General features: G+C 44.8%; 1 protein-coding gene across 5 annotated transcripts; it reads right to left on the bottom strand.

Moving 5' to 3' along the window:
* Nucleotides 1-415: 415 nt before the first annotated feature.
* On the bottom strand, nt 416-16,421 carry nrde2 (NRDE-2, necessary for RNA interference, domain containing). 5 transcript variants are annotated; one of them, XM_021585127.2, is made up of 15 exons: nt 16,286-16,421; nt 15,664-15,780; nt 14,966-15,068; nt 14,457-14,651; nt 13,573-13,716; nt 9,602-10,091; nt 9,008-9,416; nt 5,164-5,297; nt 3,694-3,817; nt 3,353-3,525; nt 2,840-3,229; nt 1,624-2,600; nt 1,320-1,461; nt 1,005-1,076; nt 416-879 (listed from the first exon to the last, which is right to left on the bottom strand). In XM_021585127.2, the coding sequence occupies exons 2-15, from the start codon at nt 15,767-15,769 to the stop codon at nt 754-756; spliced, it is 3,585 nt and encodes a 1,194-aa protein (XP_021440802.2). In that variant the 5' UTR covers nt 15,770-15,780; nt 16,286-16,421; the 3' UTR covers nt 416-753. The 5 variants fall into 5 exon arrangements, with proteins under 5 accessions (XP_021440802.2, XP_036818110.1, XP_036818109.1 ...); XM_036962215.1 differs by lacking the exon at nt 16,286-16,421 and adding an exon at nt 16,060-16,262 and having other exon boundaries at nt 14,457-14,648; XM_036962214.1 differs by lacking the exon at nt 16,286-16,421 and adding an exon at nt 16,060-16,262.
* Nucleotides 16,422-18,362: the final 1,941 nt, after the last annotated feature.

Consider the following 18,362-nt stretch of genomic DNA (forward strand, 5'->3'; position numbering starts at 1 on the left):
GTGGGAAAAATCAAGGGGGTCTAAATACTTTCCGAAGGCGTTGTATATTTCACTAATGAAATATTACATCATAGCCTGAGTAGTATGTAGTAGATCGAGGCCAATCCAGTAAACTGACAGAGGAAAATCATCATAGGTTCAAGGTCATCAGAAGCATCACTCACCCGAGACAGCCAGAGTAGATGCTCTACTACTCTGAAGGACAATCATTAAAAAGACTATACAAAGCTTCTCTACCCTCGTGTGTTTCCTCTCTTCTTCCGGGCTCTGAAGTGTACACTCAGGTGTGCTCCTTTCCACACTGTTAAGCTGTGATGATGTCGTTATCCACGCAGGAAATGCACACAAGCATCCCTCAGGGTTCACATTGGCTGAAAGCTCAGAGCTCATTCTTAAATAAAGGTTGATAGGCCAGTATTGGGAAACAAAACATTTATTTCAGTCCATAAAAAAAAAAAAAAAATTCAAAACAAATCTTTGACAGAAAAATGGGATATTATGGTAATCAAAATATGGATTAAGAATCCATAAAAAGCTGGAAATATAAAAATATGGATTTTGCAATCCATCACAATATTGAATTAACACTAATAAGTGTAACATCATTTATTCACACGTCTGTTTGAAAAGTAAAATGGTCTTCTTCATGAGGACACTTGGTTGTTCTATTGGTCAGTGCACAACTTCGGGTATCCACAGTGGAGTGTCTGAGGAAGCCAGGCCCCAGTGCACTGTGGGAAGGGTTTTAGAGCCTCAGTCCTCCAGCAGTATGTCCACCTCCTCCATGGGAACCCTCAGTCTGAGCTCCTTCTCGGTCATCAGGTCCAGGAACTCCTGCACGTGCTCAGGGAAGAGTTGCACCGCGTCCATGTATAAACCCTTTGGATGGACACACGTGAGCACACACACACACGTCAGAAACCATGTCATATATTGTGACCAAAACACACCAAAGAGCTAACTAATTATCACTGTTTAATAATTTCATCGGTCACTGTGCCCACCTTTGCCCATGGGACGTCCTGTAGAGCCTTGTAGAAGATACCTCTTCCCTTCTCCACCTTCCCCTCTGACACCTACAGCATACAACAAAACACCAGACGTCAGCTACAACACACCAGATGTCAGCTACAACACACAATAAAACACCTGACGTTAGCTACAACACAACAAAACACCAGCTTCAGCAATACTTCCAAGTCTCCTTCATCCCTCGGCTGTTGGAACAAACCTGAGGTTCTGATAACTGCAATGATTTAAGGGTGTTTTAAAGAGGTGTCTTAACAGGAAGTTCATGTTTTAAAGAGGCATCTTTTTACCAGGAAGTTCATGTACATCCTCCACAGCAACGGACAGTGGACCCCGTGCTCTGTTGCTATGGCATTCTCAAACAGCGAGCGGATACGGTTGCTCAGGCCGTTCTCTGGCAGGCTGGAGAGGGTGTCACCATAGCAATCAGACCTGCCAAGAAGAAAACAATAACTCATGAAAAAACATCCACGAAATGAATCTAAATGTGAGCTACTACAGTAGTTCTATTCCCTTTTTGTGTTTGTGTGTCTTGTTATTGACATTATTAGATTAAGTGATACTGATTAGAGCCTTCATCTTCAGTGTTCTCACCTCTGAACAGAGTCCACTAGCTGCTTCCTTTGCTGCTCTGCGCTGATGGCGAACAGGCGTGGCACGACACTGGCACTAGCCTTGGTCACGCTGTGGAAGAAGCGGCGAGCCCTGCCAGCGCTATGGTAGCGGTTCTCCACCTGCACATACAACTGCCACAGAGAAGTGCTGGAGGCAAAGTGGGCCAGGGCCGAGGTCAGCGCCAGTCTGATATGGCTAAGTGGGTACACGTTGGTGCTGGTGTGGTAGCGCAGCAGCGCCACCTGCTGGACAGCCAGGGCCTCACACTCTGAGACAGAGCTCAGTGTCTGTATGTCACACATTACTTCACTGCTAGCTGACTCCTGGGCTGACATACTGGAGTGTTGCTCCAGCCTCTTTCTGGCCAGGTTGTAGACAGCATCAGCAGCATCAACCCCCACAGTCAGGTACTGGAATAGGGCGTAACACCCCACCAGACCTTTGACCTGCCTGGACTTCTTGGATTGCCCCTGCCCCACGGCCCCTTCCTCCTGCCCAGGCAGGGAGCTCACCACAGCCTGCTCATAGGCCTTCCTGGCCTTCAGCACAGCCACTGGAGCCAACTGTCCCAAGAAGGGGGCATATGAACTACCCTCTGCTAGCTTGGTGAGGATATAGACCGCTGGTGAAGACATGGCGGTCGTAACAGTCGTCCCTGCCCCGCCCATATCCCTTCGCCAGGCCTCCTCCACCTCCAGCTGGGCGTAGAGCAGGCAGAGGTCACACAGGGCAGGGTCTGCCAGCCCTCCTGCCACGCCCAGTCCCAGGGCTGTGTCGAACACCTTGTGGGCCTCGTCCAAATTCCCTAGCAGCCACTCCAGGTGGGCGTACTCCCTCCACAGGCTGAGGCGGCCCCGGTTCTCTGGCTCCTTCAGCAGGCGCTTGGCCAGGCGCTTGCTCCTCTTCCCCTGGGATTTCACACGCTTCTTGTTCCTGCCGCGCACGCACCTCAGCACCTTAATGTTACATACAGAGTGGAAGGACAGGAGAGACATGAGCATTAGTGGGAGAATCTCAATGGAGAATGAGAGGGGGAAGGACACAAAGTTCAGCATTAAAATGGAATGAAAATACGTACATTTCATCCTGACTACAATGAACTTAAATTTCCTTCACGATTACCAAAGTAATTGAACTTGGCTGAGCATATGCTTGCCTGGCTCTAAAGCTTATGGCTGGGGTAACCTGGGTTTACCTTGAGCTTCTCATACTGGATCCAGTGTAGTGAGAGGACAGCTCTTTCCTGAGCAGAGAACAGAGGCAGAACCATCTGGAACACGTTGTCTACAAACTCCTCCCCCTGCTTACACAGCCCCACCCCCCTCCTGGCACCCTGCAGTGAGGTCATGTGACCCACGGGGCTGACCCCAGGAACAGGGAGGGCATAAGAGGTCAGTGGTGAGTCAGGGTGGTGAACATCCCCCAGTAGAGCCTGATCATCCAGCAGCAGGCTACAGGAGGGGGCGCTGTAACAGGAAGTGTCAGCAGGCAGACCCAGGAAGTGCAGGAAGGACAGAAGAAGACATAGCTGGAGGTCTGGGCGGGCCAGTCGGATCATAGACGGCCCAATGTCATCAAACAGCACCTACATAGAACACACACATGCAGGCAAGTGGTAAGACATAAATAGCAACAGTAGGAACCCAGTTTTTAATGGTAGATATATCCCAGTTTTGGCACCACTATCACCAGTAATCACAGCCAATACCTGTCGGTCCGGGTCCTCACAGTCCTCCACCGATTGGCCCTTGGTTTTGTCCGGCCTCCATGGCAGCCAATGGATGGCCTCGCGTGACGTCTCCACATCCAACCAGATCCTCCACTTGGGCCAGGTTTTATCCTTCACCTCCAATTCCTCCTGATCTTCTTCATCTCCATCATCTGTCACACAGAGGTTCCAAAGGTTAACATTACAACACTATGACTTACGTCGCCAAAACGTCCTAACGTGCTACTAGTGTAATTACAGTGTTATAACACAGAAATAAGAGCAACCATGTAAAGTGTTAGCACAGGTTTTAGTACAGGCAAGGCTATAAAGTTGTTAACCTTGTTCACTGGGTTGGAGCCAGCCCCCTCTCTCCTGCTGGGTCATCCAGGCTCTCCATCCACTGGCCCCTCTCTCCCCGACACGGGGCTCCCCACTGTCCCAGAATGGCTCAAAGAACTCCACCTGAAGGACCACAAAGGGGCAAAGGCCAAAGGGAGGGTTTAATACAACACAGATAATTATATCAATCCCTCAATACTACAGTAATAAATACTGTACAATCACACAGAGGGTGGAGGAGAGGGAATGTTGGGTATTTCAACAATGTAATCATTTGTAAACATATCATGATTCATGGGTTGATGGGCAGTTGTCTCCATCTGCGCTGAGGTCAGCAGTTCTCCTGACAAGAAGAACAACAGACTGAACTGCAGGAAAAGCCTGCAGGACAATAACTAGGTAGAATTAATTAGTCCCTCCATGGTAGTGCATGCCTCTCTCTGCCGTCACACAGTGCTGCAGTGATCAGCAGACCAGACCTCCATGGAGAACAGCAGAAACACATTAGTGTGGAATAAAAGGTGGTCCTGTTTAATACTGCATTCGTTTCTGGAGGACACATTGCTTGGATCATTTTCTAAATGATTTTTATATATCCATATAGTAATGTTAGATTTAGTGGCAGCGTTGGGATCCAACCCATTTACATTCTTATTAAATATCACCGTCTCTGAGACAAAAGACAGATAGGCTCTGAACGTGGGGCTTTGGGCATGAGTACTTCCAAATTCGGTAGAGAAATCCTATATGGTGTGATATCTTAACAATACAAAGCTCAATTGACCTATTTTCCAATAGCCACACTATCCATACCACTTGAAATGCATAGCCAATACATATTGCTTCATTATAGTACTACGCTAGTATAGGCCTTGGAACAGAGACATAGTGTTAAGGGACGGTCTCTCATCAACAAATACAACCCTGATCAATTAAAACAGTTCATAAAAGCTAATGCTGTGTTTACCATGTGGACACACACATAGCAACATGCCCTTGCTTCATTTGAGGTATTATACATTCAGAATTATGTTTCCGTTATGTAATGTTGCTGGTGCTGGGAGGACAGTGAGCTGTGAGCCACTGCAGCAGTTCTGACAGAAGAGCAAACAGGCCATTATGTGTTCTCTCAAATTAGAATGCCCCACTGCTGGAAAAAGGTCTCTATTAAAACCTGGTCATGCATTTTAAAACAACCCCCTTAGCAAAGTTTCCATGTAGTGTGTAAAGTGACAAGGCCCAGACCAGTCTGAAGGGCACTCTGTGGAGAGGGCCCCAGCACTGCTTTAATGCCAGTGACAAAAAACAAACAGCATTGGTGCACTGGCTTTGGATAAACAGCCAATACAGTAACACCAATTCATCATCAGTCTATTCTGGAGGGAGATACCAGCTGTATATGAGTACATGTGTTGGAACATGTGTGTTCTTTGCAGAGGAACTTGGGGAATGACTGTGTGTGTGTGTACCTGTTGTCTGGTGGGTAGGTCCTTGACAGTGTCTGGTTTGAAGAAGGTGAAGTCCAGTAGGCCCTGGAACAGACACACAGCTTTCTCTGAGTGGCCAGCCTGCCTGAGGAAATGACACTGCTGGAGGAAGATGGCTGCAGAGAGAGAGGAGAGAGCATACAATACCACATCATTAATTATAATTCCTCACACAGATCACCCAGTTCAGTTACACCTATTAGAACCAGCACGTGTGCATTAGTTTAGTATGAGCTCTTAAAGATGAATTAATTGAAAAATCCTCAGACTTTGAGAGAAACAAATAGCATGATTAGGAAGAAAGTGAGATTTTTTTTTTTGTAAGTAATAACAGATAGATAATCTTCCCTGAATGAAAAATTCAGCAGGCAAATTAAATCTGCACATCCCTGAGGTCACATGATAGGTCAGATTCTCAAAATCTTTTTATTGCCCCTCACAGTAGTCTTCATTATTCTGAATAATTATCAAGTTATAATTAATGCAGCCGTCTCCTGCAGATGTTCCCTTTAAGTTGGGGTTACATTGCCCTGACTTGTAACCTGGTCCCAGATCTGTTTGTGCTGTCAATGGCCATAGGAGTTGGCAAGACAGCACAAACAGATCTGGGACCAGGCTACCTGCCTTGTACTGCCAGTACAGAGACCGTCTGCATTTTCAAAAAGGAACCAAACAGTCAAAAATAGTCTCCCTCAGAGGTCAGGTGGAGATATATGCCAAACACTGCAATGTAAGCAGAGGCTATGGTCAAATGTTAGTACATACGGCGTACATCTCCCACACTGTTTGATCCGTCCACAGTGCAGCTTCAGATATGCTAGAATATGTACTATTCAACCACAAGAGGGAGTCTGGGACCATCATCTTATAACAGTAAAACAATTGAAGAGCTTTTGTATCTATTAGGTCGAGTTGAGAATACCAAAGATGTCATGAGTGATGACATACATTGGTTGAACATGAAACAGCTAGCCTATTTTCTATGGTTGAACCTGAAACAGCTAGCATATTTTCTATGGTTGAACCTGAAACAGCTAGCCTATTTTCTATGGTTGAACCTGAAACAGCTAGCCTATTTTCCATGGTTGAACCTGAAACAGCTAGCCTATTTTCTATGGTTGAACCTGAAACAGCTAGCCTATTTTCTATGGTTGAACCTGAAACAGCTAGCCTATTTTCTATGGTTGAACCTGAAACAGCTAGCCTATTTTCTATGGTTGAACCTGAAACAGCTAGCCTATTTTCTATGGTTGAACCTGAAACAGCTAGCCTATTTTCTATGGTTGAACCTGAAACAGCTAGCCTATTTTCTATGGTTGAACTTGAAACAGCTAGCCTATTTTCTATGGTTGAACCTGAAACAGCTAGCCTATTTTCTATGGTTGAACCTGAAACAGCTAGCCTATTTTCTATGGTTGAACCTGAAACAGCTAGCCTATTTTCCATGATTTGCAGTAGTTGATCTATAAACCTAAATAGTTCCACTATGTTCAATACAATTCCAGGTGATTTCAATAATCGAAGCATCGCTGGATAACATCAAATCCATAACAAAGTTTTCTACCCTTACATAACAGTTAGCTGTGGTCAACAGATAGGACTGTTTGAGTGGGACCAAGTTTGGGAAACCCTGGGCTAAAGAATGTGAGGCACTCGCTTCTGTTTCTGATTGTTTAAACCTTATCATTACCTTGACATTATTTTTCATTAAATTAAGGCTGTACTTGAAATGCTCCTGGAGTGCATCCCATCCTTATCATTGTTCAGCAGGCTAAAGCCCTGACAAGACAGTTCCATGTCCAGCCCAGACTGACCACTGGACAGCTAGTCTAACTAGATGATAGTTTCATTAGGCTAATTGAGGGGCAGATGCCAGAGGGCCAGGAGGCTAGTCCAGGACTGTAGTACTCATATCATGGCTCAGCAGCATGGACACTGGAGTGGACATCCATGATCCTCTCTCCCTTTCTCACCCTCCTTCTCCCCTAGTCCATCTGTTCCTCATCTCCTGTCAGTGGTCAGAAACATTACGCAGCACAAACCTGTTTAGGGGTCTGTTCAGGAGAATGAAATATGTTATAGAACATTGCAGATAGATGTGTACTGTATAAAACATATATAATTGTCAGTCATTGGGAAAAAGGAATCTTGTCAGTTCTATTTATGACATTTCTAGCTGCACAATTCCACATTTGTCTACTGAACGAGGCCCTGTGCCACATCCACAGACATCTGGCAATGACATCATGATACACATTAATTCAATTTAGTCTGTCATGACAGATTATAACCACATCAAATCCATACCAAAGACTTCTGAAAGGAGTTTAAAGGAGATACGGTGCTGTGAAAAATAATTGTCCCCTTTCTGATTTTCTATATTTTTTATACTGAATACTATCTTCAAACAAAACCTAATTTACAAATAACACCCCAAAAAAAGTATACTTATTTTATTTATTTAATTAACAATATTATACAACACTCAATTCCCCTGTGTGAAAAGGTAATTGCCACCTTACACTCAATAACTGGTTGTGCCACCTTTATCTGCAATGACTGCAACCAAATGCTTCCTGTAGTTGTTGACCAGTCTCTCGCATTGCTGTGGAGGAATTTTGGCCCATTCTTGCATGCAGAACTGCAGTAACTCATTGACATCTGTGAGTTTTCAAGCATGAACTACTCGTTTCAAATCCTGCCACAACATCTCAATTGGGATTAGGTCGGGACTTTGACTAGGCCATTTCAAAACTTCAAATTTGTTGCTTTTTAACCATTTTCATGTAGACTTAATTTTGTGTTTTGGATCATTGTCTTGCTGCATCACCCAGCTGCACTTCAGCTCACAGACGGATTGCCTGACATTTTCCTGTAGAATTCTCTGATACAGAGCAGAATTCATGGTTCCTTCTATTAGGCAAGTCGTCCAGATCCTGAGGCAGCAAAGCATCCCCAAACCACCACCATGCTTGTCCGTTGGTATGAGGTTCATACAGTGGAATGCAGTGTTTGGTTTTCGTCAGACTCAATAGGACCCATCTCATCCAAAAAGTTGAATCAAGTTTGCCAAAAAACACCTGGAAGCACCTGAATAATCATCAAGACTCTTGGAAGAATATTTTATGGACAGATGATTCAATGGTGTAACTTTTTGGGTGTACAGGGGCAATTACTGTTTCACACAGGGAATTGGGTGTTGCATAACTTTGTTATGTGATACATAAAATAAGTAGCACTTTTTTTGTTATTTGCAAACTCAGGTTCCCTTTATCTAATATTAGGTTTTGGTTAAAGATCTGATATTTCAGTTTGAAAAATATGCAAAAATAGGGAAAATCAGAAATGGGGCAAATACTTTTCCACAACACTGTACATAAACAAGCACACACTCCGGCAGAGACAACAGCAGCTTTCACTTCCAATAGAATGACAACTAATCCACTCTTCAACTCTCATGGTGACAGACACAGTCCGAACATACACAATGAACCACATACAGTTCAATACAGCAGCAGGACAGGACACAATGACAAGGGGAAACCTGAACCATAATACTCGCTCTCTGCTCGCCTCTACAAATATTTACATTGGCTAATGCTTCTCAAGTTTCAGCCCCTCTGCAGTACAGCCAGTGAATAAAAGACGAGAAAGCAAAAACCAATGACTTTCCATCACAACCAAACAGAACAAGTTTGTGAGTTAGTGCACATTTCAGTAATCCTCTGTCTATAATGTAGAAGCTATCTCGGGGGAAAAGTTCTTAATGTTATTAATGCAAACATTATTAAATATAAAGTATATAGTATGTGGCTTGGACCATTACCCAGCATGTGTTCATCAGTGCCCGGCAGCATCTGGTGAGAAACCATGCTCCCATCCTGTACCGCCGCCAGCGTGCTCAGACACTTCCCGTATACCGTGTTGACCTTTGACACGGAGAAGGTACTGAAGTGGCTCTGCATGAACAGCAGGTACTTCCTCCACAGGGGGGCACTGTTGGGGTGCAGGAACACCAGCTTTTTCCACTCCTTCAGCAGGGCTGCCGGCTCCCACAGCTCCCTACAGAGCCGCAGTCGCTCCAGCTTCAGTTCCACGCAGCTCGGGTTATTCTCCACTGCTCGATCCAAAATGGCTACCTTCTTCTCCAGCGTGGCCCGCACTGACCTCTTCCGCCGCTCGCTCTCATTCTCAGAGATGTCAGCAAACACCCCAGGCGCCCCAGCTACCTCGTCCTGTAATACAGTTCTGGAAGTTATTATGTGATTTGTTGTATCAAGATACAGGCCAGGGACTAGAATTTTTCCTGACACGTTGAAATGTCCCGGAAATACTCTTGGCCCTAGTAAAATTTCATGTGATTTGAATGGACTGATTGGTGTGGTGTGTAATTATGGGGTTTTAACATTGAGTAGTGTACCTGGAAGAGGACAAACTGAAGCCAGGTGTGTGTGTCTGTGGGGGTTTCCCTCAGCCTCCTATTGAAGTCTTCCACCCGTTCAGCCAGCATGACGGCTGCATTGTCCCTGGGAGTAGAAGGTTGTTCCTCTGCCTTGCCATGCTCCGCCTTCCCCTTCCCCTGGAGCCACAGGGACGTGGAGGAGTCATACACCCCCAGGGGGTTGACCCAGGAGCCCTGGCCTTTGGCAGAGCCACCCCCCTCTGCCTCACCTTCCAGACAGGAGGGCACAGGGATGAAGGGTAAGGTGGTGGTTGTGGTGTCCTCTGGTGGAGGTCTGGGCAGCGTGGGTTTGCCATCAGACATCAGCAGCTGGCGGACGGTGGGGGAGAAGTAGCGGTTGGGTCTCTGTCTCCTGTCCACTCTCTTCTTCTCTGGGCCAGACTCAGCCCAGCTCACGGCCTGAGACCGCAGGTCCAAACCCAGAGAGGAAGAGCCTTTCCTTTTGTACCTTTAAAGACATTACAATCATTAGTCATATGTAGAATCCCTGTAAAGAGAAATAGCAATGTATTGAGAGCGTTTTGAACTGGGGTGCGACTCAGTAAGGGAGGGCAGGGTGAGAAAGAGAGAAAAAAGTTGAAATAAACAGAATTGTCTGCGTCACCTGACCTCCTCCAAAAAGGAAGTCCCTCTGCAGCAATACACCAAGCACCAGTCTAATCATGGCTATATTGATCACATTTCACTTAACTTGCTGTGGTGTGTGTGTATTGACTACACATTAAACCCGACATCATCTGAAACTCAATTTGTTGCCCTTGTGCAGTTAATAAAAAGATCAGTGGGTCCTACTACACCGCTTCTGTGGACATGCATACGTATATAGACACACACTTAGAAATATGCTAATGAAGACAACCATACTCAGAAGCAAACTGAGTTAAAAGAAGACACTACATGACCAAAGGTATGTGGACACCTCCTCGTTGAACATCTCATTCCAAACTCATGGGCCTTAATATGGAGTTGGTCCCCATATGCTGCCATAACAGCCTCCACTCTTCTGGGAAGGCTTTCCACTAGATGTCGGAACATTGCTGCAGGGTCTTGCTTCCATTCAGCCATAAATACAATAGGGAGGTCGGGCACTGATGTTGGGCGATTAGGCCTGGCTTGCAGTCGGCGTTCCAATTCATTCCAAAGGTGTTAGATGGGCTTGAGGTCAGGGCTCTGTGCAGGCCAGTCAAGTTCTTCCACACCGATCTCGACAAACCATCTCTGTATGGACCTCGCTTTGTGCACAGGGCATTGTTATGCTGAAACAGGAAAGGGCATTTCCCCAACTATTGCCACAAAATTGGAAGCACAGAAATGTCAAGAATGTCATGTATGCTGAAGAGTCAAGATTTCCCTTCACTGGAACTAAGGGGCCTAGGCTGAACCATGAAAAACAGCCCCAAACCATTATTCACTATGCAGTCGGCAGGTTGCATACTCCTGGCATCCTCCAAACCCAGATTCGTCAGTCGGACTGGCACGTGGTGAAACGTGATTCATCACTCCAGAGAGCGCGCTTCCTCTGCTCCAGAGTCCAATGGCTGCGAGCTTTACACCCCTCCACCCGACGCTTGGGCTGCTCGCCCATGGAAACCCATTTCATCAAGCTTCCGACAAACAGTTATTGTGCTGACGTTGCTTCCAGAGGCAGTTTCGAACTCGGTAGTGAGTGTTGCAACTGAGGACAGGCAATTTTTAAACGCTACGTGCTTAAGCACTCGCCTGTGCCGTTCTGTGAGCTTGTGTGGCCTACTACTTTGCGGCTGAGCCGTGTTTGCTACTAGACTTTTCCACTTCACAATAATAGCACTTACGGGTGACCGGGGCAGCTCTAGCAGAGCAGAAATTTGACTGACTTGTTGGAAAAGGCGGCATCCTATGACAGTGCCACGTTGAAAGTCAATGAGCTCTTCAGTGAGGCCATTCTACTGCCAATGTTTGTTTATGGAGATTGCATGGCTGTGTGCTGGACTTATACACCTGGTGTGGCTGAAATAGCCAAATCCTCTAATATGAAGGGGTGTCCATATAGTGTACAGTGCATTCGGAAAGTATTCAGACCTTATTCAGGCATTATTCTAAAATTGACAGTGCATGTCAGAGCAAAAACCAAGCCATGCGGTCGAATGAATTGTCCGTAGAGCTCCAAGACAGGATTGTGTTGAGGCACAGATCTGAGGAAGGGTACCATAAAATGTCTGCAGCATTGAAGTTTCCCAAGAACACAGTGGCCTCCATCATTCTTAAATGGAAGAACTTTGGAACCACCAAGACTCTTCCGAGAGCTGGCCACCCGGCCAAACTGAGCAATCGGGGGAGAAGGGCCTTGAACCCGATGATAACTCTGATGGAGCTCCAGAGTTCTTCTGTGGAGATGGGAGAACCTTCCAGAAAGACAACCATCTCTGCAGCACTCCACCAATCAGGCCTGTATGGTACAGTGGCCAGACAGAAACCACTCCTCAGTAAAAGGCTCATGGCAGCCTGCTTGGAGTTTAGCAAAAGGCACCTAAAGGACTCTCAGACTATGAGAAACCAGATTCTCTGGTCTGATGAAACTAAGATTCAACTCTTTGGCCTGAATGCCAAGTGTCACATCTAGAGGAAACTTGGCGCCATCCCTATGGTGAAGCATGGTGGTGGCAGCATCATCATGCTGTGGGGATGTTTTTCAGCAGCAGGGACTGGGAGACTAGTCAGGATCGAGGGAAAGATGAACGGAGCAAAGTACAGAGAGATCCTTGATGAAAACCTGCTCCAGACTGATCAGGACCTCAGACTGGGGTGAAGATTCACCTTCCTACAAGACAACGACCCTAAGCACACAAACAAGACAATGCAGGAGTGGCTTCGTGACAAGTCTTTAAATGTCCTTGAGTGGTCCCAGCCAGAGCAAACTGAAAATAGCTGTGCAGCGATGCTCCCCATCCAACCTGACAAAGCTTGAGAAGATCTGCAGAGAAAAATGGGAGAAACTCCACATATACAGGTGTGCCAAGCTTGTAGTATCATACCCAAGACGACTCAAGGCTGTAACCGCTGCCAAAGGAGCTTCAACAAAGTACAGAGTAAAGGGTCTGAATACTTATGGAAATGTGATATTTCCGGAGGGGGCGGGGTTATAATACATTTGCACAAAATAATTTGTGGGGATTTGTGTGTAGATTGATGAGGGGAAAAAACAATTTAATCAATTTTAGAATAAGGCTGTAATGTAACAAAATGTGGAAAAGGGGTCTGAATACTTTCCCGAATGCACTGTACATATGGCAACAATATATACCCCACTGTGAGCGTACATCCTAGGCACGTCATTATTCAACTCACTAAGTATGTAGGGCATAGAGTGCGCTCTGACAGGAAGGAAGGAATTTATAGCAGTTAAAAGCTTTGATTTCAGCCCCCTGACTGTGACTGCAGGCTGAGGGCAGTCAGAGGGCTGAAGTAGTAAAACCACCTGTGAGAGTTGGATTACTGCAGCGCTACAGACACAAAACTCTGTGCAGCTTTTATTATCACCCCCCCCAACTCCACCCTCTGGCCACCCAAGCTCACGTGTGATGATGTGTACTGTAATGGAGCTGACTGACTCACTCTCTGATTGACCTTGCGTTGGGAGCAGAACCAGGCAGGGGGGTAAACTAAACACTGCTGGCCAACAGATACCCTTGCAACAATATCGTGCCAACCTGAACCGTACGGTTATTTTCGCATTGTCCTTTCCAATGCGAGTCCATCGACAGTGGTGGATGCGCAGCCAGGCCAGTGAGGTATATCTCAGCTTTGTCCAGCTCAGTGGTGTGGACAGGGTAAGAGTGGGTTGATGATGGCTGACGGACAGCTACACCAGAGCTGAGATGGCAGTAATGGTGGTGGTGCAGAGGTGAGGGGTGTTAGAGTGGGGAGGCGGAGGGGGAAGGAAGGTTACCTACCTAGCGATATCTCCTCTGTAAAGTGATTTGTACTCCCAGTTGGCACGGTCTGCTCTCCTGTCCACGCAGAAGGGCTGATCGGTGGGGGTCTGGAGGTCATCCAACCACACAAAAGACCCCTCCACCTGAAACTGAACCTCCTCACTACAGACAGAGATAGTCAGGATCAATGAAGAGTATAGGCCACACCTCTAAAGAGGGGTGGGTGAGGTAGCGAGTCAGCGTTTTCATGATTGGCACAAAAGACAATATAGGGTTAGTGGTGCTACGTCACACAAACATGATGCCATAATGGAAATTGATAAGAAAGCTTTTCATAAAACAGACATAATCGTTAAACATTGACAGTGCAGTAACAGATTAGTCGTTAAATATTGCCAGTGCAATACAGATAAAAAATAATGGCAACATTAGGATAATTTGACTGTAGCTTGAAGGATAAGTCACACAGGTCTCATATGGAGGAGCCAAAGTTAGGGTTAGGGTAAGAGTACGGGTGGAGGGTAATTTCATTGGCAGCTCAGAGACCACCAGGCTTGCTGTCGCAGTTAAATTCAGAGTCTGAGTCAAGAAGAGCTACTCCAACTGGCAGTCAGCCAAGACCCCCAGAGTATACCTCCCCTAACGCACTGAGCCACGGACAATGAATCTCCCTACCTGGAAACACTTAAACCCTGAAACAGAACAACTACTACAGTAATACCAGCCATGGGCAAGTATTCAAAAAGCATCTTACGGTAGGAGTGCTGGTCTAGGATCAATCCCCCCCCCCCCCGTCCAAATACTCTTATTCATTATGACATAAATTGCGAAACTGATCATATATATTCCTATTAGAGCATGTATCCTGGGTCTCACTGGGAACAAAATGAGTGAGGTCATACCTGGGAGGAGTGCTCTCAGCCTTTTTTAGGAGGTCACTGGGGTAGATAGTATCCGAATCTGAGCCACTGCTTGCTGGAGAGGGTTCTCCACTCTTCTTCTTGTGCTTCTTCTTTTTCTTCTTCTTCTTCTCCTTCTTTTTCTTCTTGTTGGATTGGACATCATTCTTATCCTCCCTCTCTGGTATAACGTGTCTGCTGAGAAATGTTAGTAGTATACATATAAGTACAAATATCACAAGCTGTTGATTTTGGGGTGAAACTACCACCACGTCAATGCTGAGATCATATCATCCCACAAAAGTATAAGATATTTGGAGGTAAACTTCTTATAATTGTGTAATAAAAACAAGATTGTGTAGTAAAATTCAAAGCTACTCAATAAAACCTCCAGTGCTTCTCAAATGGGCAGAATGCCTTATCCTGTCTCCTGTACAATGGAGCATGTAATACTATTGAGTCACAGTGAAAGGGAAATAATTGAATAACGATTAAACACATGATAATAACACCTTGTTTCTGCCGATTGTGTTTCGTTGGCTTTCTCAGTGGCTCGTTGGTGAAGAGAGAGAGCGTCATCAGTGCGGAAACTTTGATTGTTCAGCCATTCTAGTTCTGAGGAGAGAGAAGAGGAATGTCAAATCAATCGCAATCAGTTCTCTAGGGCTTTTATGCACAATAATTAATCAGGTTTGGCGACAGCTTTTTTCAGAAAGAAGCCCACTGATACAGTAAATGCACTAAAGATAGTTCTATGTCAAAGAGTTGTCATATCGCATTGTGCCAATGGGTTTAGAGTTTAATTTTATAAGGACATGATATAGTACACCTTTTTGGTTAGATTAAGGTTATGGTGAGGGCCCGATGGGCCAATGCACTGCTGACCTACAGTAAGTGAGTGTGGGTAAATTGTTTATCATGCTTATTCACCTGGCCACACCACTGAGTAACTAACGTTAATGTTTATCAAATTATAGCTATGGATGCATATTTTGGGGGATGTTATGTTACGAGCAGAGACACTTAGCTAGCTATAGTATAATTGTGGTGTGACCAATGAAGCTAACAAGCTAGTAAAACTAGGACACTGACACTTTCAAGCAGGAACGTTGCACTTACGTTTAATTTCACTAGATCTCTCTTTGAAAAGCCGTCACAGAACGGTGGCTAACACATCCACTAAACATAAATAAACATTTGTGGGTCTTACCTTTAGGTGCAATCTCAGCTTTTGTATTTGATAATCCTGCAAAAGCTGGAAATAGTGCCATGTTGATAGCCTCTGCGTGTAAACAGTCGCATGAATATGACGTCATCTCGAACGCGCCTGTGGTTTGTTGGAGAGGTAGAATTTTAGGAATCGCATAATTTTAGGCTGCTAAAATCCTGTTCTCTTGAATGCAAATTGTATGATTGAGTATGAGCACACAAACACACTTCCATAGACTGATTAAACCGTGATTATGCCTGGGACATATTGTTGCAGACTGCGAGATTATTGCCTAAAAGTAAATCTCTGTTTGAATGCAGTAGTTTAATTCACAAAATAGACTCAATCAGCACAGGATTTCTAATATTTTAATTGTATATTCCCTGATTGATACACCTGTCATTTTCAATTCCGCGACTAAAAGGAAATAGTTCCGTGCATGCTTGCGTTAACCAATCGCCGATCCCCACCATTCCTCCCAAAAAAACTCCAATCGAGCCCCTGCCAGATCAGGATGTATGATTTTGAGGAACTAGACAGACTGGAAGAAACGTCTTGTCGACAGCAATAACTATAGTATTACAAAATGCTCTGTGATACAAAGTAGACTGTCCGGCCATACCGTTTTCCTAAACTACTCAGGTAATATTAGGCGCCATTGTTTGACGCATTGCAGATCCAACGTAGCCAATCGTGGGCTCCCGTACAATGGGCAGAATATTGCAGGTCCACTGTATCCAATGAGAAGCGCCGTCTCAAAAATAACTGCAATTTCTCCAGCGTCAACAGACACTGGCCAGTGTTTTTGAGTATTCTTCCGCAGAGATAAAACAGTGCGTTGCATAAAGTAGAGCGCCATGTTCCAGCTCGAGCGCATCAGAAACCTGTATATTCATAGGCACGGTATGCAGTGAGGAGTCACTGGACAGACCGGCATCTGTCGAATTATACTACAGCTGCACTGTTGGCCACATGACCAAAGCCAATGTCACAACTTATTTTGTGCCTATGTATGTCAATCATTTACAGATTTTTGTATTTACTGTTTTGGTTGTAAATATACCTTATTAGGGTTTAGTTTTTCTATAATCACAAAACAGCATGCAGAATTTAAAATATTGGCTATAGATATTGAATAGTGATCCCCTGAAGGAATGCTCCTTATATATTTCGGATTTCATGACAAATGCTGAAAACAAGTTGATTCTGAGTTTGCAAAAACATTGGAAATAAATATGTAATTTTCATCAGTTTTATAGCCAAACAGGCCAACTATAAAACTACATTATTCGTCATTTTGTCAATGAATGATATTGGGTAATGAATATTAATTCAATATGACAAATAGGCTAGCCTAAATAAATCTCTTATTGTCCGATTATCACCATCGGCCTATTTTGTTTTTAAAGTAATAATGTAATGCACATTTCATAGCTTCAATTATCATGAAGTGATGATGGAATGCCAGCTATTCTGCCAACAACATCTTACGTGCACTTTTTCTTTTTAATACTCTGTCTGGTGTTGCTTATCTCCAATGCAACAATAACTCAAGGAATGGCTGGTCAAATCCAAATGTATTAATATATGAGTAGGAGTACTTGTACCAGTAAGTGTCAGATACTGTCTGTATGAAATAATAAATAAACACATTTGGTGAGTGCTTATATTTGTCCTATTTCACATATGTAGGCTACAAGTGAGTATTATATGCATATGTGAATTGGAAATTTTAATTTTTTTTGTATATCCCAACTCCCCTGAGACACTCTTGGAGAGTATATCAACAGCTACCATGGAGCAATTAGGGTTAAGTGCCTTGGCAGATCACATTGTCAGCTCTGGGATTCAAACTAGTGACCCTTTGGTTACTGACCCAATGCTCTTACCGCTAGGCTTCCTGCCGCCAAAGGCAAATTGGTCACTGGTCTGTGTTGTTCTATGTGTGTGGCTTTAGGTTTTTGTGCCACTGCACTGTACACTGTTCTTCTCTCAGCACATATCAAAGCTGCAGGCTGAAGTAAAATGTAGACTTGGTTTCCTCTATTGTAATCGCACCTCTTTCACCCCAGCTGCCGAAGTAACCCTGATTCAGATTGCCATTTTACCCATGCTAGATTACGGAGACATCATTTATAGATCAGCAGGTAAGGGTGCTCTCGAGTGGCTAGATGTTCTTTACCATCCGGCCATCAAATTTGCCACCAATGCTCCTTGTAGGACACATCATAACACTCTATACTCCTCTGTAAACTGGCCATCTCTGTATACCCACCGCAAGACCCACTGGTTGATGCATATTAATAAAACCCACTTAGGCCTCACTCCCCCCTATCTGAGATATCTACTGCAGCCCTCATCCTCCACATCCAACACCCGTTCTGTCAGTCACATTCTGTTAAAGGTCTCCAAAGCACACACATCTCTGGGTCGCTCGTCTTTTCAGTACGCTGCAGCTAGCGACTGGAACGTGCTGCAAAAAACACTCAAACTGGACAGTTTTATCTCAATCTCTTCATTCAAAGTCTCAATCATGGACACACTTACTGACAGTTGTGGCTGCTTTGTGTGATGTATTGTTGTTTCTACCTTTGTTCCCTTTGTGCTGTTGTCTGTGCCCAAAAAATGTGTGTACCTTGTTTTGTGTTGCTACCATGTTGTTGTCATATTGTGTTGCTTTCATGCTGTGTTGTCATGTG

This window comes from Oncorhynchus mykiss, chromosome 25 (genome assembly GCF_013265735.2).
Source record: "Oncorhynchus mykiss isolate Arlee chromosome 25, USDA_OmykA_1.1, whole genome shotgun sequence".
Lineage (NCBI taxonomy): Eukaryota > Metazoa > Chordata > Actinopteri > Salmoniformes > Salmonidae > Oncorhynchus > Oncorhynchus mykiss.